This window comes from Lissotriton vulgaris, chromosome 7 (assembly GCF_964263255.1).
Source record: "Lissotriton vulgaris chromosome 7, aLisVul1.2, whole genome shotgun sequence".
Taxonomy (NCBI): domain Eukaryota; kingdom Metazoa; phylum Chordata; class Amphibia; order Caudata; family Salamandridae; genus Lissotriton; species Lissotriton vulgaris.
Window position 1 is genome coordinate 344,980,423 of NC_141695.1, and position 26,297 is coordinate 345,006,719.

The 26,297-nt window shown below is 46.0% G+C and overlaps 1 protein-coding gene across 8 annotated transcripts in view; it reads right to left on the reverse strand.

Moving 5' to 3' along the window:
• Nucleotides 1-26,297, reverse strand: part of FLT3LG (fms related receptor tyrosine kinase 3 ligand) — a 740,120-nt gene that overhangs the window by 384,627 nt on the left and 329,196 nt on the right. For all 8 annotated transcript variants that reach the window (XM_086930225.1, XM_086930221.1, XM_086930219.1 and 5 more), the window contains one exon: nucleotides 21,350-21,496. In XM_086930225.1, coding sequence (XP_086786351.1) covers nucleotides 21,350-21,496 — 147 coding nt within the window. The remainder of the gene's footprint in view (nucleotides 1-21,349; nucleotides 21,497-26,297) is intronic.

Below are 26,297 nucleotides of genomic sequence, written 5' to 3' on the forward strand. Positions count from 1 at the left end.
ACATTTTCCCAGAATAATTGCTATATACCTACATAATCAAAAAGCATTGCAAGTCGCTGCTCAGTTTTTGGCTCTGGGTTCGTCGGGTTCTTGGTGCACCTACAAGTCCTATACATCTGCACAACCAGTAAGATCCAGCGGATGCAACGGTATATTGCTTTCAAAGAGCTGTCCTAATTAGAAGAAGCTACAGGTGAAAACGTTGACGTAAAAGGCTGTTTTTTTTAACTACTTTTCAATTATTCCTATATTTAACTGTAGGTTTCTGTAAAGAAACCTTGAAGGATCTACACAAATGAGCCCTTGCTAGATTCAGAATTTGGTTTACTTTTCCAAAATGTATAGCTTTCCAGGATCCATTATTGCTTTCATACCCATTTCTGCCATTAACTGGAAGGAGGTTGAAAGCAAAAATACGCACTGTCCCAGAAAAATGCCAAAACTGTGTAAATATTTATGGTTTTCTGACAAAAGTGTGCTTGTCCCTAAAAGCTGGGAAGATGGTGATTTCAGCACCACAACCCCTTTTTTGATACCATTTGCAGGGGAAAAAAAAGACGCTTTCATCTGTAGCCCTTTTTTCCGCATTTTCCCCCCGAAAAACTAAATTTAGCAGTATTTTGGCTAATTTCTGGGTCCCCTGCAGGGGAATCCACAAACCCTGGGTACCTTTAGAATCCCCATGATGTTGGGAAAAAAGGACTCAAATTTGGAGTGGATACCTTATGTGGTCAAAAAGTTACAGGGGCCTAAGCGCGTACTACTCCAAATAGCCAAAAAAAGGCTTAGCACAGGATGGAAAGGCCTAGCAGTGAAGGGGCTAAAATAGCAGTAGTAGTTGTAGTACAGTAGAAGACTGATAGGTAAAGACTAAAAAAGGCCTAGGTCGCTTAGTTTATTACCCTATCATAGTCATTATTAAAAAAAGAGACCAAATGTTGCCCTAACCAATCCGCATTAATCACCCTCTAGAACCCTCAAGAGAGAAGCTCAATACCTCAGATTTTCGTGCACTAGTGCTATAGTTAAAATGCTGAGATAGACAAAGGTGAGCTACAACCGGGGAGGAGGGTGGTTCGCAGGACCTAGGTGGAAGGTGCAGCTCTGTGTACCAGTGTTGACATGGCCATGCTGGAGCAATCAGGATCAGTCTGCATGGTTCGGTCTTCATCTTCCTCAGTACTCTTGGAAGAAGGGGAATGGGAGGAAAAGCATAGGCAAAGATGCCGGACCATGCAATTGAAAAGGCATTCCCCCATGACCTCTGTTGGGGATGCCAACTTGCATTGCACCGGCATTTGCGGTTCTGGGGAGTTGTGAATAAGTCAAATTCTGGTGTGCCCCAACGTAGGAAGGTGCTGTGCAGGGTTTGCTGGTGCAATTTCCACTCGTGGCAAAATGTTGTGAGTCTGCTGAGTGTGTCCGCAATCGTGTTTTGTCGTCCTGGAACATGTTCTGCTCGGAGGCAGATTCTGTGATTATATCCCATTCCTACAACTTCTGTGCTTCCCTGGAAAGCTGGTGAGATCTTGTGCCTCTCTGTTTGTTTACACAGTGCATCATCGTGGTATTGTCCATATGGACGAGCACTGACGAGTGCTGTATCCTGGGAAGAAAAGCTTGGAGGGCTAGATGTGCCGTTCTTACTTCTAACAGATTTATATGAGATTGACTTTGAGTCTGATGCTACTTGCCGCTCACTTGAAGCTCTGGGAGATGAGCTCCCCATCCCACTAGTGACGCATCTGTGGTAATCATGAAGGGTGCCACTATGAGTCGGGTAGACAGCCATGCTGACAGATGAGTTTTGTCTTCCCACTACTCCAATGTCTTTTGCATGCATGGAGTTAACTTGATGATGTCATTGAAAGAGCCTTTGGACTGTGCCCACTGCTTGTCCAGTTCCTCCTGCATGGGTTGCATTTGGAGGGGACAGAATGGGATCAGTGGTATGCACGATGACATAATTTCCAAGAGAGACTTGTACAGTCGGACCAAAAGATACTTTTGACTCCTGATGGAGTTTGTGAGCATGAGAAGGCAGTGTTGCCCTTCCTCTGCGGAATAAGCTTTTAATTACACCAAGTCTAACATGGAACCCATGAAGACAATTAGTTGCAATGGATTCTGCCTGGATTTTTGCAAATTGACCATGAGACCCAGCCGTCGGAAGAGAGCAGTGCAGACCTTTGTAGAATCTTGCGCTGTTGATGGAAGGTGCCTTTATCAGTCAGTTGTACAGATATGGGAAGACTTGATGTTGATGCTGTCTTAGAAATGCAGTGACCGGAGCAAGGCACTTCGTAAAAATATTGGGCGCGGATTTGAGACGAAAGGCGAACACCTTGAATTGGAATTGGCGTCCAGTAACCCAAAACCATGGATATTTCCTGTGTCTTGGGTCAATGGGTATGTGGAAATAAGCCTCTTGGAGGTCTACTGAAGTCATGAAATCGTACTGGTCAAGGAGCTTCAGAACCTCCTGCAACATGATCATCTGAAATTATTATTTTTTCAGGTAGACGTTGAGGCTTCTGAGGTCTAAAATTGGTCGCCACTGCCTTAGCTTCTTTCTGATTAAGAAGAAACTAGAGAAGAAACCTTTGCTTCTGTGGGAGACTAGGACCTTCTTGATTGCTCCTTTTTGAAGCATGGCTTTGACCTCTTGTTGAAGAGCCTTGAGATGCTTTTGGTGGAAGCGTTGCAGGTGGGTTGCCGGTGGGTTTGGGATAAACTCTAGTGTGTGTCCGAATTGCACAAGGCGAAGAAGCCACCGGTCTGTAGTAATGGTTTTCCATTGGCAAAGGTGGTTTGTAATCTTGCCAGCAAGATACAAGGTTTTTGATGGAAGAGATTGAGGAGAGTGCGGCGAAGGAGTTGTAGCCAGAGCCTGTACCATATCAATGTCGAAGGCCAACCTCTTTACTTGCCCGTGCTGATTTTCCCCTGTTCAATATGACATAGGATGTCTGAGGAGGTTGTCTTTGTTGGAATTGGAAATGGTAAGATTGATTATTATTAGTATGCTGGTTATCGTGCGCCCATAAGAAGGCTGTCCTCTTCCTCCGGATCCTCAAAAAGGAGCTTTCCTGAGCTGCAGCATCCCCAAAGACTAAGCGGTATGTATCCATGTACACCTACATGGTTTTAAGGGCTTCCTCCACCTGACTTCCAAAGAGATCTTTTCTATCATATGGAAGGTCTAAGATCTTATTCTGAACCTCTGGGCGTAATGAGGTGGCTTTGAGCCACCCTTGTTGTCTAAGAACTGCCAACTGCCTGAAACCTGTGATGGCAACGTCCGTGGCAGAATCTATAATTTAATTGGATGCTCCTTCTCCTTCGTGGAGGATCTTCTTTGCCTCTTTCTTAGCATCCTCTGGTCGCTGGTCCAGGTATGGGCCTATGTCTGACCACATTTGGCAATCATAAATGCCTGAGATCGCCAGAGAATTCACTGCACTCACTGTCAATGCTGACATTGAAGAAAAACGTTTGCAGATGGAATCTAGGCATCTGCCATCCTTGTCAGGAGGAGCCAAAAGAGGTGCTACCGGATTTTTCAAGCGGCACTGAGCAGCTTGCATGACCGCGGAATCTGGTTATGGGTGTCCTGTGAGACACGCTGGTGCATTATTCATTGCCATGTGTTTTTTGTCAAGGCGCAGAATGACTGCTGGTATAGAAGCTGGAGTCTTCATAATTCTAATACCCTCTTCCCAGATGTAATTGATATTTGATATACCTCTGACAGACTAACAAAACGGTTCTTTGAAGTTATAAAGGAAACAGTCTTACTGTTTCAAGGACATTGGTAAAGCAAATTGTTTTGCTGCATGTTCCAAAAGATTATCAAACCCTCCTATGTCCTCTGGTGGATAATCTGCTGGAGGAGGTGTTGGTGAAGCAGGCAAGGAAATCGAATACTTATCCCACTCCGTACCAGTGTCAAGAATTTCTCCTTCTTCTCACTCTTCATCCAAAGAGACTTTTTCTGGCAAGGAATGGACTGTGGAGTATTTGGAACTGACAACCTTGTAGGAGTGGAGCGTAGCACTGGTGACCCCACTGGAGATGGAGGTTCGTCATTAGGCTCTGCAGGTGGGAATCGCATGCGGTTATCTTCCAACATAAGATCTGAGAGCAAGGCAGATGGCATTGTGACCATGTCCTGTTGAAACGGTTGATGGCCCACCTCAGGTTGGGTATAATAAGCTTTACCATAATATTCATGTCCTCCTCTTCGTCCTTGTCTTCGCACTTTACATGTAAGTCCGACGGACTATATGCATCTCCAAATGGCCCCCTTCATCTTACATGGGTAAGTATGTTCTGGGGTAATCTCTGAGTCCATAGGCATTACAGTAACCTAAGGCGATGATGAATCTGGCTCCAACAGTGATTTTGGTGGTGAACGAGCCTTCGTCGACGAGGTGGTTGATGTCGACAGCTGTATCGACGGCGAAAGAGGTGGGTTCTTCGTTGATGACGTGTACTTGTCAACAACAGTGTCCTTGTCAACGACAGTGTCTTCGTTGATGACTGTGTTTCTGTCAACGACAGTGTCTACGTCGAGGCTGGTGTCTTGGCCGACTATAACTTCCTCGTGGACGATGGTGTCTTCGTTGATGGTCTCATTTTTATAGACAAGGATTAAATCTTCATTGACGATGCCACAGGGATAGTCGACGAAATCGGGGCATGAGTGGCTGATGACAGAGATGTCGTTGATGGTGAGAGGGCCATAGAAAAGATGTTAATGTCCTCATCGTTGAGGGAGGTGACAAACCTTTCTTAGATGACAGAGGGCTCTAAAGAAGACTTTTTAACCTCTTCGAGGCTATTGATGGAACGGTTCCGTCACGGCTCGCGGGTGAGCTGTGCTCATGACGGAACGGTTCCGTCACGGCCCGGCCGCCGCGCCTGCGCGGCGCGTTTAATTGAGCGGGCGGGGCCGTGACGGAACCGTTCCGTCATGAGCACAGCTCACCCGCGAGCCGTGACGGAACGGTTCTGTCACCCGCGCAGCTGACCCGCGCCCCCCCCCCCGCGACCGTTAGCGCTGCGGCGGAATAGCTGCCGCAGCGAAAGGGTTATAAGTCAATTTTCGCTCTGGAGGGGGATTTTGGGCTCTGATACAGTCTTTGAAGGCTGTTCCCTCCTGTGAGACCCTTTTTGCTCTCTGTGGAAACATCCTGAGAGGAATTTTTTGGTGACATTTAGTATGTGGTTCTTTATCTGAGTGGGAAACATCCCTTTCCCTTTTGAGGGAAATTCTTGAGGAGGTAGACTGCTCACTCTCCGAGTCTGACACAGAATCAGATCTGGTTTTCATCTTCTAAAACCAAATGAGAAGCCACCCTTTGCTGTCTCTGAGAGTCTTGTTTGTGAAGGTGCGACAAGTTTTGCAGTCCAGCGCCTTATTGGCTGGATATAAGCAGTAAATTCACTCTTTATGATGGTCTTCTATATATAGCCTCTTCTTTAAACAGGTAGCACACTCTCTGAAGAGAGACTTTCTTGCCTTGCCTGACATGACTCAGTCAGAGCTGGTGGCAAAACAACATATATAAAGAGTAGAATATATATCTGCTTGAAATATAAATGAAATAAAGTCACTTTCCTGAAGGATTAAGTCCAGAAATCTTCCTTAGATCTGAGAAAGCTGAGCAGAGCTCAGAGGAGACTCCCTAGCACAACCTGCAGTAGAAAATATGAGGTACTGAGCTTCTTTTTGGAAGGTTCTAGAGGGTAATTAATGCTTATTGGTTAAGGCAAAATGAGGTCTCTTTTTTAATAATGGCTATGATATGTAAATAAACTAAGAGGCCTAGGCCTTTTTTAGTCTTTACCTATCAGTCTTCTACTGCACTACTACTATTTTAAAGTACCGATACTAGAGTAATCTGCTGTTGTCACTCTAAGACCGGTCTTTGTTTTCCATGTATTAAGACGTTGCAGTAACCTTGTAAGTCATTAATATTTGGAATAGCCTCACCACAGCCTAAGTAACTATGCTCTAGACAAGCACACAGTATCAACATTCCCCAAAAGCCTTTAAATATGCATGCATCAGGTGTGCAATTCCTGCCTTAGTGCTGCACCTATTCAAAATATTGAGGGCTGCCAAGTGACTATGCGCAGGTTGAATCCCTGCACTGCCGAGGACTACACGACAATCAGCAGGTCACTCTACCCTTTCTCAACTCAGACTGAAACCTCAAATCTGTGAATGCTCCAGCGATGGAAGCAGAACGGAGCTGCCTGACTGCTCCGGAACTAAACTGAATGGCGGAAGTCCAAACAGGACCAGCACGAGTAGCAAGGTAAGTAAAACAAAAAAAAGCTCTTAAATGTTAAGTGAGTGTGTGTCAGTGAGAGAGAATATGTGTGTCATGGAGCATGACAGTAGGTGTAGCTAAGTGTTACTCTGTGTGAGACTGAGTGAGTCAGTATGAGATTGGGAGAGGGTCTGAGTGAGCAAAACTCTGTGAAACTGAGTCAAAGTGAGACTAATTGAGTTAGAGGGAGTCAGAATGAGTGAGAATGAGTACACCTAAGTGAGACTATGTGAGTAAGAGTGGGATTGAGCGATACTAAGTGAAACAGACAAGTTATTACCTTTGGCAAACTCCTTATCTGGTAGAGACTATCGAGCTGCAGATTCCCAAACTTAGAATTATCCCCAAGTATCAGAATAGATCCAGAAATGTTTTGTGAGCAGTACTCTTGTGCACCGGTAAGTATCATCACTCAGTTCCGAGCGGTGTCGTCAGCGTCGTCCACGCCGGAAATGAGGTGTGCAGAGCACAGACTTCATATTTTTTTTGTAACTTTACACACCAGAAACGCAGAGCCACGAAGAACAATGAACACTGGTGTGGAAAACTAGGACTCAAAGGGTAAAAACTATGTCCCCAGACATCCGTTCGCAAAGCTGGGAGGATGGGTGGGTGGGTAAGGAATCTGCAGCTAGATAGAGTATTTACCACATAAGGCGTTACCAAAGGTAAATAACTTGTCCATGTGATAGAGATTTCCAACCGCAGATTCTTTACCTTAGAATAGATACCCAAGCAACAACTCCCCGGAGTTGGGTCTGCAAAACATAGTCACACTAGAAAGCCCTGCAGGACCAAACGGGCAAAATCCCTATCCAACAGACCTGATTGTCCAGGCAGTAGTGCTTGGTGAACGTGTGCAGAGAAGCCCACGTTGCTGCCTAGCACATGTCCAGGACTGGAACTCCACGTGCTAGTGCAGTGGTCGCAGCTTTAGCTCTGGTGGAATGAGAACGTAAACCCTCAGAGGTTTGCTTCTTGACCAGTGTACAGGAGATTTTAATACAGAACACAACCCATTTGGAGATGGTCGGTTTCTGCACAGCCTTCTGCTTCTTGGCTCCAACATACTCCACAAAGAGTTGGTCGTCCACCAGGAACTCTTTAGTGAGGTCAAGGTAGAACAACAATGCTCTTTTGGATCCAGTTGATAAGAGTTGCTACTCTTTTTTAGCGGGATGCAGTGGAGCATAAAAAGTAGGCAGAGTGATGGACTGGCCTACATGAAAGGGAGTGACAACTTTCGGCAAAAAGGAAGCTCTAGTGCAAAGCAACAGCTTGTCCGGAAAGATGGTTAGGTATGGAGGCTTAGATGACAAAGCCTGTAGCTCACTGACCCTCCGGGCAGAGGTTACAGCCATCAGGAAGGCCATCTTAACGGTGAGGAGCCTGAGGGGATTTATGTAAGAGCTCAAAGGGAGCGCACATCAGAATTATATAAGGACAAGATTGAGGTTCTACCTAGGCATGATAAAGGGAGAAGGTGGAAACATATGTTGGAGACCTTTCAAAAACCTATTTACAATAGGGGACTTAAAGAGAGAAGGCTGATATGGTAACCGCAGGAAGGCTGAGATGGTAGATATCCCACTTGGGTGCCCAAAACACAGCCCTGTTGGGCAAGGGAAAGAATAAACAGAAGGAACTGAGAAAAGAGAGCAGAAAGAGGATCAACTTGCTTTTTGGCACAGCATGTTACAAACTTGCCCCAACGGCAGAGATGCCTGGTTGTCAAGATAACATTGCAGACTTTGGGCAGATGTTTGAAAGCTGTCAACTGTCACCACTTAATCTCCACGCATGAAGGCAGAGCATTGACAGGTTCAAGTTGAGGACCCTCCCCTGCTGCTGCGACAGAAGATCCTTCCGAAGGGGCAGTCTGACCGAAGGAACGATGGCTATGCTCAACAGGACGGGATATAAACGTCTCTGAGCCCAGTCTGGAGCCACATGAAAGACTTGGGCCTGTTTATTCCTGACCTTCTTGAGAACTCTGGCACGAGTGGTGTGGGCAGAAAGGCATATGGGACGCCTGAGCTCCACTCAAGACAAAAAGCATCTCAGAGCAAGAGACGCCTTAGAAAGTCCTGCACACAGAACTGCTGATATTGCACATTCTCGGCCGTGGAGAAAAGATGTAGCCAAGGCTCTTCCCACTGCTGAAAAAAACCTTACACCACCTTTGAACTGAGACGCAATTTGTGTGGATCACTTCGTCTGCCCTGGCGTTCAGAGAGCCTGCCAGGTGCTGAACCACCAGAGGAATGCCCTGACATTCTAGCCATGTCCAGAGGCGCAGGATCTTTTGGCAAAGGGTCCACAATCCACTCCACCCTGTATTTTGCAGTACCACATGGCCGTGGTGTTGTCCATGAACACCTGCACTAGCCTTCCCTTGATGGAAGGCAGAAAGACTTACAATGTCGGCCATCTAGCCTGGAGCTTCAGTAGGTTGATGTGGAGTTCGGATTCTGCCGGTGACCAGAGGCCTCTGATCTCCACCTCTCCCAGGTGGCCGCCCCATCCCAGGAGTGACACATTTGTCACTACTGTCAGATCTGGTTGGGGAAGGGGCAGGGGTCTGCTGCTGACCCAATCACGGTTGGTTAACCACCACTGCAGATCTTTTGCAGTTCCCTCCGTAATCTGATCCAAGTTGGAGAGATTCCCCGGATGCTGCGCCCACTGGAACTTCAGATTCCACTGCAGAGCCTGCATATGCCAGCAGACATGTGTCGCAAGCAGAATGTAGGAGGTCATGAGGCCGAGCAGCGACAGAGTCAGTCTCACTGAAACCCAGGATAGTGATTGAAGCATCGGTATTATAGCCTGAATACCGTGGATTCGCTGTTCAGGAGGATAAGCCCGAAACTGCAGGTAGGAAAAGAATGCCACCTTCAACAGTAAGTCGTTGAGATAGGGAAAACTGGTACCTTGAACTGCGCAGAGGAGCTGCAATCACTGCCATCACCTTGGTGAACACCCAAGGGTTGCTGGTAAGGTGAAAAGGGAGCACAGCAAACTGAAAATGCTTGTGGCCCACCGTGAACCGTATGGGAAAGCAGGATGGGAACATGGAAATATGAGCATTGCAAGACCAACTCCACCATCCAGTCTCCCAGATCCAAGACAGACAGGACTTGAGTGAGCATGAGCATTTTGAATTTCTCCTTCTTGAGAAGAAATTGGGACGGCGCAAGTCTAGGATACGATGAAGGCCTCTGTTCTTTTTGGTTATCAGAAAGTAGCTAGAATAACAACCACAACCTAAGTTTGGCACCAGCACCCTCTCCATGTCTTCCTTGGCCAAGAAAGCAGCCACTTTCTGAAGGAGTAAAGAGAGGTGCGCCTCAGTGAGCCTGTTGCAGGTGAGTAGCATAGATGGAGGGGTAGTCAGAAAGGGGAGAGAGTAGCCCCTTCAGATAATCTGAAGAATCCAGCAGTCTGATGTTATGGACAATGTGGTGCAGGTGATGGAGTATCCTGCCTCCCAGTGGTTGCCCATGACAGTTGGAGGGCTAACGAAAGAGGTTTGGAGGCTGTGGCTGCCGGCAGTGGTGGAATGGTGGAGTGGGCGACCTCTGGCTGCCTGACCCACGGGGACTGTGGGTACCATGTCCTGGGCCATGTAGACGCTGGGTGGTTTGCGTGCTCTGGTGTCTGGGCGAGCTAGAGTGTGGCTCTAAGCCTCTCCATGTCCACTTAAGTAAAAGTCAGACTGGGGGCCATGGAAAAGCCAAAGACCTGGCCATATCTCTGTTGTCCTAAAAACACTCCAGCATTAAGTGCGCCTTGTCTCCGAAGAGACGAGAGCCATCAATGGCATATACATTAAGTGAGACTTGAACAACCCTTGAAAAGTCAGTTGTTCTCAGGCAGACATTGTGCCATAAGGCCACCGATGAAGAAACCGATCTGCATGTTGAGTCGGTCATATCTAGCCTACACATCTAATCTGAAATTGGATGCATCTCTCCCATCTGCCACAGCTTGGGAGTGTATGGCCCGGGCCTCCTCTGGTAACCGAAAACTACAGTGCATGGGTGTAACGCTCCAAAAGGCACACAGTGTTTACAGACCTCAGTGCCAGGCTGGTGGAAGAAAAAAAATGTTTTTTAATTTATTTTTTTTTAAAGAATATTTTCCAAAACAAAGGAACAGGGGAGGAAAATAAGTTACATATTGAAAAGCAGAGGGTTGGTATACAAGACCTGGATTGGTAGACTGGTGAACAGTATTATTAACCACAAATCCAAACCGATGCGGGTCGCATCAAATAAAGACAGTATAAAATACAAGCATATATAAATTTACAGATAATGAAATAATGAGATAATAAACTAAAATAAAATAAGTACCAGTAGGTAGTTAAATGATATAAGATGTATAGAGAAGTACAGCTCATTTAGTATAGAATGTACCTTGCAAAAAAGATATATTACAATAAACATATAATTGCGGATTAGCTAGTGAGTACAGAGACCTAAGAGCTGGTGTCAGTTAATATTGAAGTGCTCACAATATGCCTGTTCAGGGCAATTACTAAAGTGAATCAGTGGGTACACAGGTATGCAACGCACGTCTCACATATTTGAGGTTCTGGGAAATTTGGTAGTGGCAAAGTAGTTGTCAAGAGATTTCCAGACAGAGGTGTTACGCGCTTTCCATGGGGAGTTTAGGAGGAAACAGTTGCCCACACCTCACAAGAAAGAAACCCAATTTAACAAGGAGCAATAAAAGGTGGCAGTTGTGTTTTTCCAGTTAGCGAGCACTGATTTACAGGCAGCAGTTAGGAGGATATAATCAGGAGGCTATAGTTCCAGGATTTGGTTGTGGGTCAAGGAATCCTTACATTAGGGATTGGAAATTCCTTTCTAGCTGGACTCCACACAGAGGGCCTCATTATGATGGAGGATTTTCCGCCTCCTCCGGGCCGGGGGAAGCCACCTCCGGCCCGGAGGAGGCGGAAAATCCTCTGCGGACTCACCAAAGACCCAACGCCGCATTACGATGGCTGGTGGGTCTTGGTTACTGTCCGCTGCTTTTCCGCCGCGGTCAGATTACAACCACGGCGGAAAAGCTCTCATTTGGCTGGCAGTGTCTATCAGACACCGCCAGCCAAATTAGGAAGCATTTGTAAACATGCTTTTCCGCGGCGGTTTTTCCGCCGTGGAAAAGCATGTGTACTTTTGATTTTGGGGGCCCGTTGCGGGCCCCCAGGGTGTTGGCGGGTGGGGGTCACATCCTAATCGCACATGAGGGAACGCCGCAGCCCACGCGGACGTTCCCTCATCCTCTGGGGTCGCGGACGGACGCGATCCTAATGAGGCCCAGAGTGTGTATGAATGTGAATACAGAATCCCAAAATTGAGATACCGCACTGCAGTGAAAGAGAAGGTGGGAACAGTCACCTGTCAGATTGTTGCAATTCCAGCAAGATGGGCTCTCCCTGAGGGACAACTTGTGAGGTCGGGCCGGAGTCCAGAATGTCCTGTGCAGAAGGGAACACAGGAAAACCAAAGGGGATGATGGATGGAGTGTTGAACATTGCAAGCACTCACCCCCAGTCAACTGATCTGGGTTTAATCCATCATCATTCTTTAGCTCACTCCGCCACCCCAGTTCGTACATGGCCATATGCAAATCACTCTGACCCTGTACCTCATGGGAACAGTCCAGCCCGAACTGCCAAGCCATGTCTTTCCTGGACCGGAAACAAGCATCCTGGGACCGGTTTCTGGCTAATCAGCCGTCATCAGCCAGGCTAGCTTGAATCCAGTGGCAATGTGATCAAGGGACCCACGTCTGGGAATACTCTGCCAACTTAGGTTGAACAAATCAAAAACCAAAGGGGATGATGGACGGAGTGTTAAACATTGCAAGCACTCACCCCCAGACATCTGATCTGGGTTTAATCCATCATCATTCTTTAGCTAACTCCGCCACCCCAGTTCAGACATGGCCTTATGCAAATCAGTCTGACCTTGTGCCTCATGGGAACAGTCCAGCCCGAACTGGCAAGCCATGTTTTCTCTGGACCGGAAACAAGCATCCTGGGACCGGTTTCTGCCTAATCAGCCGTCATCAGCCAGGCTAGCTTGAACCCAGTGGCAAAGCGATCAAGGGACCCTCGTCTGGGCATACCCTGACAACTTAGGGGGAACAAAGCAAAACAAAAGAGGATGATGGACGGAGTGTTGAACATTGCAAGCACTCCCCCCCAGTCAACTGATCTGGGTTTAATCCATCATCATTCTTTAGCTCACTACGCCACCCCAGTTCAGACCAGGCCATATGCAAATCAGTCTGACCCTGTACCTCATGGGAACAGTCCAGCCTGAACTGCCAAGCCATGTCTTCCCTGGACCGGAAACAAGCATCCTGCGACCGGTTTCTGGCTAATCAGCCGTCATCAGCCAGGCGAGCTTGAATCCACTGCCAAAGTGAGAAAGGGACCCACATCTGGGCATACCCTGCCAACTTAGGCCGAATAAAGCAAAACCAAAGGGGATGATGGACAGAGTGTTGAACATTGCAAGCACTCACCCCCAGTCAACTGATCTGGGTTTAATCCATTATCATTCTTAAGCTCACTCTGCCACCCAGTTCAGACATGCCGAACTGCCAAGCCACTGGATTCAAGCTAGCCTGGCTGATGACGGCTGATTAGCCAGAAACCTCATAGAGGTTTTGCCTTTTATATTTGTTGACCCATACTCCTGTTCGTTCAACATTATGTTATATTCATATTTTTTATTAGTGAGGATGGAGAGAGTTTGGGGTCCGAACCAGAGATGTGGCCAGGCTATAGTGATTTAATGTCTATTTCTAGGTCCATCAAGACTTTATTATGATCCCTATTTATTATGGATTTAATGTTTATTAGGGCAACCCTGACAGTTGCCCTCAGTGTGTCCAAATGTATGTTTCGTAAGTTGGATTTTCTTACCAAGTAATTTTGTATGGTCTTTTCAATCACCTCCTTGATTGATTTGTCATTTAATCTCCAAATTTTACTCACATGTGCGCCAGTAAGGGAAAGGGTTACAACTGAGTAGTCAGAAAATATTCTTATCAGTATGTCTGTCTAGTCGATTAAGTGGATGTGGGGTTTAGAGATCATTAGGTAAATTATTCTGGATTAAGAATAGTGGGGTAAAGAGAAAAAGGTGTAGTCCCTAGTGTTGGGGTGTTGGACTCTCCATGAATCAAAAAGGTTGAATTTATGGCATAGTTTGCAGAGTGACTTGTGGGACTTAGAAGGTTGAAAGGGGGGGCATGGACTGTCTGTCAATAGCCCCCCCCCCCAAGATAATGAGGTAATCGCTTGGTATTTGGCTCAGGGGGAGGGCCAGGGAGTCTGAGAAATCCGGGTCATCTGAGTTTGGGCCATAAACGTAGAGAATGTGAAAGTGGCTGGAATTTTGAAAGAACTTTGATAAAACCCATCTTTTGTTATCATCCATAATGTGTGATTCGGTGGACAGGCCTAAGTTATTAGAGCTCAAGGTGCCAACAACCCCCTTCTTACCGTAGAAGAGCACAGGACGTCTGCAATCCAACTCTTCCGAAAACATTTTCTTGCCATTTTCCAGCCTCTTGGATTGGATGTGAATGCATCAGAGTCTGCCTGGGAAGTGGAGGCTTGGACCACAAAGCACTCAAGGGTAGGGTGTTGTATAAGGGAATTGGGATCCCTGGGGTGGGGCAATGACGGTGGGCAATTGTCCTGTTCACAGGAGCCCTTGTGCTGGGTTTGGACAAGGTCCCAAGCAGGACGTCCATGAGGGCTTCATTAAATGGGAGATGAGGTCACACCCAGCTGAAGCACCTCTGTCAAGATGTTGGTCTTCACTACCAATGAGGGCAGGCTAAGGTCCAGGACATCAGCCACCTTTCTCACCACCATAGCAAAAGAAGCTCCCTCATTCATGGCCATGTTAGTAGGAGATACCATGCCAGTATCTGAGGAGGTGTCCAGGCCATTGGATCCACCAATTCCTCACACTAGCGCATGTTGGGGTCTAGGGGCTGGTATTCCTCAGGGTCCAGTGGCCCCTCACAATCTTCACCAAATCCTAGCCAGTAGGAATAGGGTCAGGCTCCAGTTTAGAGGGTATGGCTCCAGTCTGTGCCATATTTGGTGTCGGATTATGCCCCTCCAGCTCTGTGTTGGAGTTGGGGATGAGAATCGGGACAGCAGTGCCAGGGGGTCACCTGCAGCATTGACATCAGAACCGGTTTGAGGATATGGTCAAGAAGTTACAACTGGCGCCCTTCCGGATACAACCATGGATCCAAGGGTCATGACTGGCACCCGGGGCGAATTCGCCAGAAGGGAACTGATAGAAGCCCCTCCTGACTTCCTGCATTGTGACAGCAGGGACGGGGTGCCCAAATAGGAGGTGCATAGCCTCATAAAATTCTCAGCACTGGATGGGGGTCGCTCCAGGTCCCGGAAACTTCTCAGCGCTGGATGGGGGTCGCTCCAGGTCCCGGAAACTCAGCACGGAACCGGGCCAGGTGCAGGCTGAAGTGCTGAGCCGAGCCTCGAATGCCAATGATCCCTCGTCTCGCCATAAGAGTTCGACAGACGGGGTGAAGTTGAAGACCTCCTGTACATTTTCTTCTTGTGAGACTTAGCAGAACGCATGGACAACTTCGACTGTGACGTAGATTGATGGCTCCTCAACCTATCCCTGGACCTTCCTCTAGACTGGGATAGAGACAGTTGCGGGTTGAGTTGTAAGGAGCTTGAGGGTTCGCTTTTTCAAGGCCTTGGTGTGCATGGCATGGCAGTCCAAGCAGGACTTCGCGTCATGGCCATGCTCGAGGCACCAGAGGTAAACAAGTTGCTGGTCTGTCACTGGCATCTGTCAAGACAGGCGGCGCAGGGATTGAAGTTGGCTATCCTTGTAGACACACTTCCACACCAGGAGATAATGTCTCGAAAATCTTTGACAAAAGGGCCGAAAAGAGCTTAGTCAAAAAGTGACTGGGGTTAGCTCTCTCTGGATCTGTGCTGGCTGGCGCAGAAATTAAAGAACTGCTGTGGGGTGGCACCTATATAGGCACATCACTTCTGGCATGGACTGAGTGAGAATGAGTGAGTCACAGTGAGATTCAGTGAGTGAGATTGAGCGGAACTGAGTGAGTTAGAGTGAAACTGAGTGAGTTAGAGTGAGACTGACTGAATCACAATGAGTGGGAATGATTGAAAATGAGTGATCAGAGTAAGAATAAGTGAGACTGCGCGAGTCAGTGAGATTAAATGGGAGTAGGTGAATATGAGTGAAATGGAGTGAGAATTATTGAGAATGAAAGAGTAAGACTGTCTGCGAGCAAGTATGATTGAACACCCCACCTCCCCTGAACCCTCCAAGACAAAGTCAGGTTCACGCACTGGAATTCAAACCAAAGATTACGCCTCACCACTTTTTAAGGTCATCAGCCACCACTAACTTGAGTTACATCAAATTGATTCAGAGCCCTGCCCATCTGGGACTGCAAAATATGGTAAAAGCAATTATAATGGCATAATTAAACATGTCAGTGCGTGTATGTAAAGGAAAATGCTATTTTGCTTCCACATTGCCTATCTTCCTGCCTGTTTCAATATTTCTTGCTCTTTGTCTCACACCCTCACTGAGTTGGTAGTGTTAGTTTCCAAGCAAAATTATAACACCTCACAAACACTATCCGCATTGTCACAGGCACCAGGAGGTGCTTATGTTCATGTTGTGAATTATACACTGAAACTCACTCCCTACCGAAGATGAAGATGAAAAAGAAGAAGAGTGTATTGTGGTAATTGACATGTGCCAGCTGTGATGGACAATGACATTTATTGCTATTAAATAATTTCAGTTATTAATGTTGCCAAAAGTTTGTCCCATCCTATTTACGTTTAGAATCCATGGCCTCCTCGAGTGCGCCGACGACGAGTTGCCATTAGCTTCCCTCAAATGATGGGTAAGACCTGATAATCGTTCCATAATTGTATATATGCAGCCATTGCTTTAATCACACATTGTATTGATTGGGCATGTTAATTAACGAGTGTAACTATGTTGTTTTTCATCCCTGTCATTAAACATGATTTTTTGATTAATAGGAATACCGCTTAACATCAGCTAATCACGACTGACGTCCAATCTGCCAGTCGCTGTATCCTTTACACAGACCTGAATTGGTCTGGTGTTACTTTTTCACACACCTCTCATTTGGTCCTGAAGAAAGCCACAGCTCCTCTACAAAGGGCACCAAGGCTGAAAGATGACGACCCTATGATCATATACCACCATGCTAGGTTGAATTCTTCAGGCATAGGACTTAAACTATTTTTAACCCTGACCCCTGGATGTTCCATTTATTTTTTAACAGGCCAGGTACTTAGTTTGAACTTCACAAGCACTTTCTTTCTCACACTCTCCCTCTACACCTGGCTCATCAAAGGGTTTTAGTATACCTCTTGCTATTTACAACTAAAACATCCCTGAGCTCCTCCATCTCAGTGAAGGGGTTGTAGCCCGCCCTGTGACCAGGCTGGGATGGTGGCGAGGGCGAGGTCTGCGGAGCGGAGCTGGCGGTTGGGGACATGTAGGCTGAGACAGCTATTGAGGTACGCTGGTCCTGTGTTGTGGAGTGCCTTGTGTGCGTGGGTGAGGAGTTTGAAGGTTATCCTCTTGTTGATGGGAAGCCATTGCAGGTCTCTCAAGTGGGGTGTGATATGGCTGCGGCGGGGGATGTCGAGGATCAGGCGTGCAGAGGCGTTCTGGATGCATTGGAGCTGTTTTAGGAGTCTGGCTGGGGCTCCAGAGTAGAGGGCGTTTCCGTAGTCCGGTCTACTGCTGACGAGGGCCTGGGTGACCATTCTTCTCGTTTCAGTGGTGATCCACTTGAAGATCCTGCGAAGCAAGCGGAGGGTGTTGAAGCAGGAGGAGGAGACCTGCTTCGTCATGGAGAGGGTGGAGTCGAGGACGACCCCTAACTTGCGAGCGTGGTCGGTGGGTGTAGGGGGTGCTCCAAGTGCAGTGGGCCACCAGGAGTCGTCCCAGGCCGAGAGGGCGAATCTGAGGATCCGAGGATGAGGACCTCCGTCTTCTACGAGTTCAGCTTCAGTCGGCAGTTTCTCATCCAGTCGGCAACGGCCTTCATTCGACTCTCGTTCCATAGAAAGCGCCAACCACCTTGAGTAACATTTGGGAATTAGGTGACTTATCCAACTTTGGATTTAAAACAATGTTGAAATCTCCCACCCATATTACCGGATCTGTGGAAGAATTCAAATGGTTTTCGATCTTATTCAGGTATGAGGGGTCGTCACAGTTATGGGCCATAGTACCCTATTAAAGTGTGAGGACAGCCATCTAATCGAATATTTAAAAGAAGCCATCTACCGCTGCGGTCCTCCTTATAATCCATGATTTGAACTTTAGCCTGCTTTTTGAATATAATAAGAATTCCCCGTGTGTTAAGAGTTATGATCCGTACATAAATAACTGTCTACCCACTTCAGCTTCTTCAACATATCGTTGACCTCAGTTTTAAGTAGGCGTGTCTCCTGGATAATGATGACCTGCGCGGGGGAGTCTCTCAGATACTGTAGAATTCTAAGTCTCCTACTCCTCACACGCAAGCCATTAACATTCCAGGATAGGAACTGCAACCCCATCATTCCCTTTTTCCTCTTCGTTTTCCCCACCCACCTGTAGAAGCATCCTCTCTTATGTACTCAATATGCCGTTTGTTACCCTGTCTTGTCCTATTCATGGGGCGCTTAAAGCAGTTAAGGATCGGAATGTTAGAAATGAGGACCAGCATACAAGGACTTTTTAGCTTTTTCCCACCCCACCTTTCCCCCCCACCCCTTGGAAAACCCCCCTACTTACGCTGACCAGATGGATAGCCAGCTTTACGTCTATGAACAGACCCTCTCCTCTTGCCCTGCCAACCCTATATCTAATTAAGATAAGGTTGTACACAGGCATTTTGATTGAATATTTGTTAACAGGCGTTAGTTTAACAGGATGGAGTACCCCACCACCTTCCCCATTTGTGACAGAATTCAAGACCTCATATAGCCAGCGTATAAGCATAAACAGGTTATTTTATTAATATGTTGTTTTATATTCCTTTTTTTTCCTTGATTTTTATTTATATTTTATTTTTTATTTATTATTTATCTTTTTTTTATTCAAGTTTCCTGTCATCTTTTATTTTTATACTAAAGTACACTGTTCTCTTTTTTTTTACTTTTAATTATGACCTTTTCCAAGCCCTCTGTATGGGTGTTTAATCTAGGAGTAGAAGGACCTTAGTGACCCCCCCTTGAGTGGTCGCTGATGGATGCTAGCAACTCGTCAGCTTCTAAAGGGGAACGGATGTTGTGCATTTTATTATTATACATTACCCTTAAGAAGGCAGGGAATCTCATCTGCACAGTAGCCCCTAAGGCCCTAAAATTCTCCATTTTCTGTCCCAGCTCCCACTGTCTGTCTAGTGTAACTTTTGACAGGTCTGAGCGGACTTCAAAGGAAAAATCAGGGGCCTTTAGCGACTTAGCTTTTAGTGCGAGATTCAATTTTTTTTTTTTATAGCATAAGTGAGAAAGTTCACCAAGATCTTCCTCGGTTTCACTCTCCCTGGGTTAAGACGGAAAGGGTCTCTGTGGATCCTCTGAATGTCTTTCTCCAGATCCTCTGTTGTTTCTTCCAAGTTGAGGGCATTCTTCAGTAACGACACCACGTATGCCTTGATGTCACCCCCCTCTTTCCCCTCTGGGATCTTTAAGAGTGTAAGGTTATTCCTTTGTGAGTAATTTTCCAAGGACTCGACCCTGTCCTTCATTGCGTCCCCTTCTCTCTGAAGGCCTTGAATTTTGGTCTCTGCAGACTCCAAGCTGGCTTTTAACTCCTCCACTGACCCTTCCAGGCTCTCTGTTCTCTCAAAAAGGCCGTCAACTTTTTTTTCCAGGGTCTCACATGCCGCCCTAATCTCGGTTTGATTCATCTTAGATTCAGCAAAGCCACTTTTGATCTCATCCCTCATAGCCGTTAGAAGTGCCTCTACCGAATTGCCCGCACTTTCTATGCTAATGGTGGGACCGACAGAGATGGGTGCCCCAGGATCTACTACTGTTGCTGACTTGAGCGCCACATCAGTGCTGGCTGAGGCGAGGGACTCTCCCTCCTGCGTGTTAGTGTTAGTGGCACTCATGTTCCTTTCACGATTGGCCCCAACCACCTCTATGTTATGCCGTATGTCAATGACTTGGGGCAACACTTTAAAATAAGAACGCAATGATGGCCTAATCCATGTCGCACTCTTGCATGCCCCTTTGGATTTGCTTTCCCTTTGCTGGGTTCCTGAGCTGACGCTGGTGTTTATTGTAAGGTTGGCAGAGCCCTCACTTATGTTGGACCTTTGAATTTACCCACGGAAGCCACAGCCTCAGCCCCTGCCTCACTCTCTGGCTCACCTTCCCCCTCCGAGCCTAGTTCGTGCTCAGGACCGTGCTCAGGTGTATACTCAGGTGTACGCTTTGTGGTTATAGCAGATATGCCTCCTTTGGTGCTTTTCCCTAGTCTTTTTCCTTTTCCCCAACGCCAGCCAATAATACTGCAAGCTTTGTTGGGACAACTCAGGGGTTTGCCCCCTCCCTGCACCCTCTCCTTACTTTCAGAAGTGTTGTCCGCTGGCGCTGGGGGAGATCCGCGGGCTGCCGTTACTGTGGTCCTCTGCTCCTTCTCGTTTAATACTCCTGGCACAATCACCGGCTCACTCTCACCTCTGGAAGCGCGAATACTCCCTCTATGGAAGCCGCGCGCTGCCGCCCTGCGGCCCCGTCGAAGCTCCACGGCGGCTTTCCTCCACCGCAGGAGAGAGGCGGGCGGTGTCAGGCACGGGCTCGGGCTCACACACATCGGCACTGGGCTGATCCTGGCGGAAGTGAGCTGTCTCTCACACGCCGCCTCGGAATGTGGAGTGCCGAATTACAGATGCGACCGGGAAAGGAAACAAAACAAGATCTCTCCGGGAATAAGCTTACGGTAAGCTAAACATGCAAAAATGCCGGTGAAAAGCCGTTGCTACTCCAGGGTAGAGGAGAGGTCCGCTACAGACATGCGCACCACCCTAACCAGCGGCCGCCATCTTTTCCCGACAGTCGATCGTAGAGTCATGTTTGTAGTGTGCGGTGGCAGACCGTATCGAAGGCGGCTGACAGGTCCAGGAGGATGAGGGCCGCGGTTCTCCGTTGTCAAGCAGCATCCTGATGTCATCGGTGGCGGTATAAAAGGGAATACCCCAACACTCCTCTTACTTTTTCTTCTTTGGTCTTGACCCAGAGTGGCCTTTTTGTGTTGTTACTTCATTGTAGGGGGTTCGCCCCCTGCTGGTCGTTAAACCTCCTCTGGCCTTCTGTTTGTTCACACACAGCATAAGTGATGCTACATGTGATGTCAGGGGTTAGATCATAAGCAGTGCACAGAAGAAGTCATGGTCTACTTGTGGCAAGTTCAATAGAAAATGCCATCTTTAGGACTCATTACAACTTTCTTTCCTACCTGCACAGAATTTAACAGGCTCAAAAGTAAGTGTACGTATTTTCTTTTTTTAAACATTGATGCTGATTTATCATATTGGGTCCAAGCAGACCAGCAATGCACACAGCACCAGTGTGTATCATTATTGGCAGGGGCATTCTGCAGAATTGTCCAAATGATTCTATAACTGTGTAAAAAGCAGTAAAAAATGCAAGAAGGAAAGGGATCACGAGGTAGGGAAAGAAATAACGCTCGCCTATTTTGGAGTGTCTGTCAATAGAGCATTACTGATTATATTGTTAGAAACTACAAAAATACCATGGCAGTGACATTTTATCACTGAAAGGCTGTTTGAACTTTACATCAGCACCTATTGCTACTGTAAGAAGTAAACATTTTAAGAGGAACATTGTTGTCAGTATAAAGTGAGTAGAAATGTAAGTTGTCTGTAATGTCACTTACTGTGAAGTTGCAGTACTGAAATAGGAACAACTCCGCTTTAGTAATATTCTCAATCACTGGTCTCAGTTTCTTCCCGGCAATGGTGACCATCCTCTCCAGCTCCTTCTGCATAAAATACAGGTTCCATAATTCTAAACACCAGTTGTCCTGTGGAATGGCGAAAATCAAAGTAAATATTTTCCCTTTTTTTTTAAATTACTATTATTGCAAATTCCATATTATATAAAAAATAACAACCCCTCCCACCCTACAAAACCAGCTGACACTCCCAAATAATTTCATCATATATCATCACAATAATAATCATTGCATCAAGCATATCACTTAAGGGAATAGTTATAAAACTAGGAAATTCATTATCAGTCAATAAAAATATCATGAAAGATGAAAAACGCCAGTGCTGTCTAAAGCACATAGTGCATAATCAAACACAATGCAAAGCTACGACATCAGGTTCATTCTATCCTGGTTCAGAGAATCCATTTCACATACCGGCGATTCAACCCAGTTGGTCAGAGGAGCCCAAATTCTCAACCCTTTTTTCCGGGACCGTGAACCTATCCTCGAATATGCCCCTTTTTCCAGGTCATGTACTGCCAACAGCCGGGCTAACTATTGCTGAAATGCAGGTGGATTCGGATCCAACCAGGCGGAGGCGATACATACTCAGAAAATGGTCATTGCGATAAATCAAAGGGGTCTTCCCATCTCACTCCCTTCCCCTTCTTGTACCCTATCACGATTAGCGCCAGGTTAAGGAGGTCTTTAGCTTTAGATTATAATTTAAAAATCTCAATATCTGCTCTTTCACAGTAGACAACACTCCGCAGGTGGCAAACATATGTACAATATCGGCACCATACATCTGACACCTAGGCCAGCGCGACCCTTTACCATCCCCCATTTTATAATACTACTAGGTGTATACTATAGGTTAAACAGGTTTTGTAATATTGCACTTGTATTCTTGCCGACAGTAGAGTTGATTGCACAAGTGAGAGAGATTTCAAAGAAATCACCTCAGGTATGGTCAATTTCTCCTGCCACTGCAGAGAATGTCTAGCCAAATCATCTTTCCACCTCCGATGTCTATCAAAATTATCTTTCATAAATAGATTTAAAAACCTGTAAATTACGTCAATAGGACATTCCTGTTTATTAATAGGCAGATCCAACTGGTCAACTCTCTGAAAGCCCACTGGGCCCTCCCACCCCCGCCGCATCAAAAACTCCTGTACTTGAAGATGCTTAAACAGAGTCTCTTTGACCAATGTTAAAGTCAGTTCTAAGTTCTTCAAAATATACAATCCCAGCAATGGAAAAGAAGTACCCCAGTCTGTTTAGCCCAACATTGTTCCAACAAGAAATATATTAAACCACAAAAAAAATCTGGCAGATTCCTATTCTTCCAAATGGGCATATAAAAATTGAATCTACCAATCCTCAGCATCCTAGGTGTAACCAAACTTTGAAGAGTCTTAAAACGTAATCTTTTATAATAGCTAAACTCGAGCTGCCACCAAAGGCACCCCCAGGCATCAATACCAATTGACAATTCAACGGGGGTGGGAAACAATCACCTCCGTACCCGCCCATCCTCTCTTGCAGCAGTATAAGGGTATATTGTGTAAAGTGGTGACCCAATAATACAGTTTGTTAGGAAGGGCCTACCCACCTCTCTCACATGGCAGTATGAGAAATGTAAATGCTCTTCTAGGTTTAGCATAGGCCCAGAGAAACCAAAAAATGATATCCTCTAGATTCTCAATCTCCAACGGTATGGCCCTAAAAAAATAAAGAATCTTGGGGAAAAAAATAAAGTTTTCTATATTGCATCTGCCTACTAAAGATAGGTGCAAATTATTCAGCCTTCTCAGGTCTTGTTTAGGCTTCCCAACAAAGGGATCTACATTTTCCTTCACTACTGAGTCTATGTCTGACGAAATACGTAATCCTATATACACTGCCCTCTTTACAACGCGATTATCCGACAGCAAGATCTTATCGGTAATAAAAATTAATGTCTTATCTTTTTTTAATGAATATCCTGAAATATTCCCAAATGTAATGGCCTCCTCCTCTACTACTTTCAGCGCAGTTATCGGGTCAGGGGTCACAAATACAGTATTGTCAGCATATTCCAAGGTCTTAGTATCCCACTCCTAAAACTGCATAGGACAGATTGTAATGTTATTCTCCAGTCTAAGTATGAGGGGATCAATATATATCGCAAACAATATTGGCGAACAAGGACAACCTTGCCTTGTCCCCCTCAGCATCCCAAATGACTCAGACAGGTCTCCTGCTACAAACACAATGGCTACTGGTTTATTACACAGAGCCTCGACAGCCTGGCAATATCCTGGCCCAATGTCCAATCTCTGCATTGCATTGCTTCCCACACGAATTGTCAGGAGACCCTAACAAAGACTTTCTGCGCATCCAATAGAATCAAAGCCATAGGGTCCTCTGCCACCCAAGCAGCATAAAAAAGTCAAAAACGGCAATTACCCTTTGTGTATGATCTGTTGTTCCCCTCCCGTCCAGAGACCACCTTATTTATTACCTGAGACAGACGAGTAGCCAAAGTATTTTAGTAGATCTTAGAATCCCGATTAATCAGGGTGATCGGTCAATAAGAGCCAAGTTCTAGTGCCAACTGATGTTTTATAGGGAAAACAACTATTTTTGCCAAAAACGAAGGGCTCGGAGGGCTGATACCATTATAAATTTGTATGAACAAGTTAGTTAACCACTCTTTAAGCTCAGCCGAGACAACTTTATAAAACTCAGTGGGTATGCTGTCTGTACCTGCAGCTATACCGGGAGGAAGACTAACCAAAGCAAGAAGAATCTCTTCCAAAAATGGAGGCCCCTCCAAGAGTTCTTGCTCTTCTTCACTACGTTTATCTAAGGGAGCTGTATTAAAATAATGAAGAATATCTATTTCATCTCCCTCTGGACTATCCGTATAAATATCTTGATAGTATCTTTGAAATGTTGCCCTAATACCTACAGGGTCAGAAACCACCCCTAATATTGTTATTGGATCTCTTATTTCCCGTACATTTTTCAATCTTGTTCTGGCAGCAAGATGATGTCCTTTCTGGTCGCCACATTTGTTTGATTTTTCCTTCCAAACAGCATGTTTATCTGCTGCTTTTTTGCTGAAATTAACACAATCGCAGCTTTAGCGACAGCTACCCCCAGTTGCTTCTCCACTACCTTGTCTCCCTGTTGTGTAATCTTAACACATTTTTCTTCTTCTACTGCTAATGATGCATACAAATTGCCCAGTTTTTGTTTTTCCTTTGGTTCAGAGTAAACTGCAAGGACTCCCCCCGTATCCCTGCTTTCAATGTGTCCCAAGCCACCCCTATGGAGCAGTCCCTATATTTTCTTTCAGGAAAAATTGGTATCCATCTATTCATATGTGCACAGTATTCTTCATGAACTAAAAGAGCACGTTCAAAGCTCTAATGGGCCCCTTTTCTAACCAATCCTCTACTCTTTATTTCCAACACTAAGGGATTATGATCAGACATGAACCGTGGGTAGCTTTCAATATCACTTTATTGTATAAAAGCATGAGAAACAAAGAAAAATCTAGCCAGGCGTGAGATGGATGTGGCACATCAAAAAATGTAAACCCATGCTCGGTCGGTCTCCTAGCTTGCCATACATCCACTAACCTGTGATCTCGACAGAGCCCCCTTAAAGACTGAAACACTTTAGGTTTTCTCCCAGTGTATACATAGTGGCCCTCCAGAGATCAATTTCCAGGTAGATTAATATTCAAATCCCCATACAGGATAATAGGCAAGGGCCAAAGTGACAGTTCGTTTGAAAACCAATTGAATAGCCCGGGATCATCAGAAATGCACCTACAAGCAGAGCATATAGTAAATCTTTTCATAGAAGACTGAAATTCCGCGATGACCCTCCTACCATGTCTACCTACCTGTACTTGTTTAAACTTATTACATGTATTATTTGCTTAAACTGCAACTCCACAAGTGCATGGCACTTGCGACGTCCCCCCAAACCTCTTAAAGCCAAGAGAATCGAGCAGCTGTCCTGTGTTCCCTCAATGAGAGTCTCTTGGAGACAAACAATATTGGCGTATAACATTTGAATCTCTAATGCAATTCTCCGCCTTTTTCTTCCATCATTCAAACCGCAGATATTAATAGTTGCTGTTTGTAATTTACTCATATCCAGGCTTAAACTGGACCATCAAACTACACTCTTCCTTCAATGAAACCACAAGACAAGGACACCAGGACCCTGATAAAGACCAGCCTATCCCCTTTAGGTCAAATCTTAACTGCTTTTGTCCACCTACATCAATAGTCTCCCAAGGCCCTTCCCCCAACCACACCGCCTCCCTCCACCAAAACATGAGCAGTGAGGGTCCATGTCTGACACCCAAAGAAGCAACCCCGCTTTTTTAAGCAAGACGAGTAGGTCGGCTTTCACTCCGGGTTTCTTTCTGAAGTTGTTTAATTGATTGAAGATCGGGGCGACTGCTAACTTTACTGTACCAGATGACCAGTTACTCCATTCTCCAAGGCCTTACAACCTACATCCTTCTCATTTTGGTCCTCTGGATATACTAATTGAGAAGCGAATCCGCCCCATCTCAATTTCTACGTGGAGATTCCATTGATTCCGTCAAGTTCATCAATGCTACCACCCCTGCCCTCTCGGAAACTGTTCTCTCTTTTCTTTTTCTTTGTTGACAATTTGTTTTGGGTTGGAACAGTGGACTACTAATGGAAGAATCGGAGGCCAGATTATCTATAGATGAAGATGATGTGCTGCAGAGGTTAGATATATTGGAGTCATCAGTCAATGAGAAGAACTCCTCCCCTGTGTTGGGGGACCTAGCTACGTAGTTTTTATCCCCACCACTCCACTTCCGGGCCTGAGCAATGACAATCAGAGT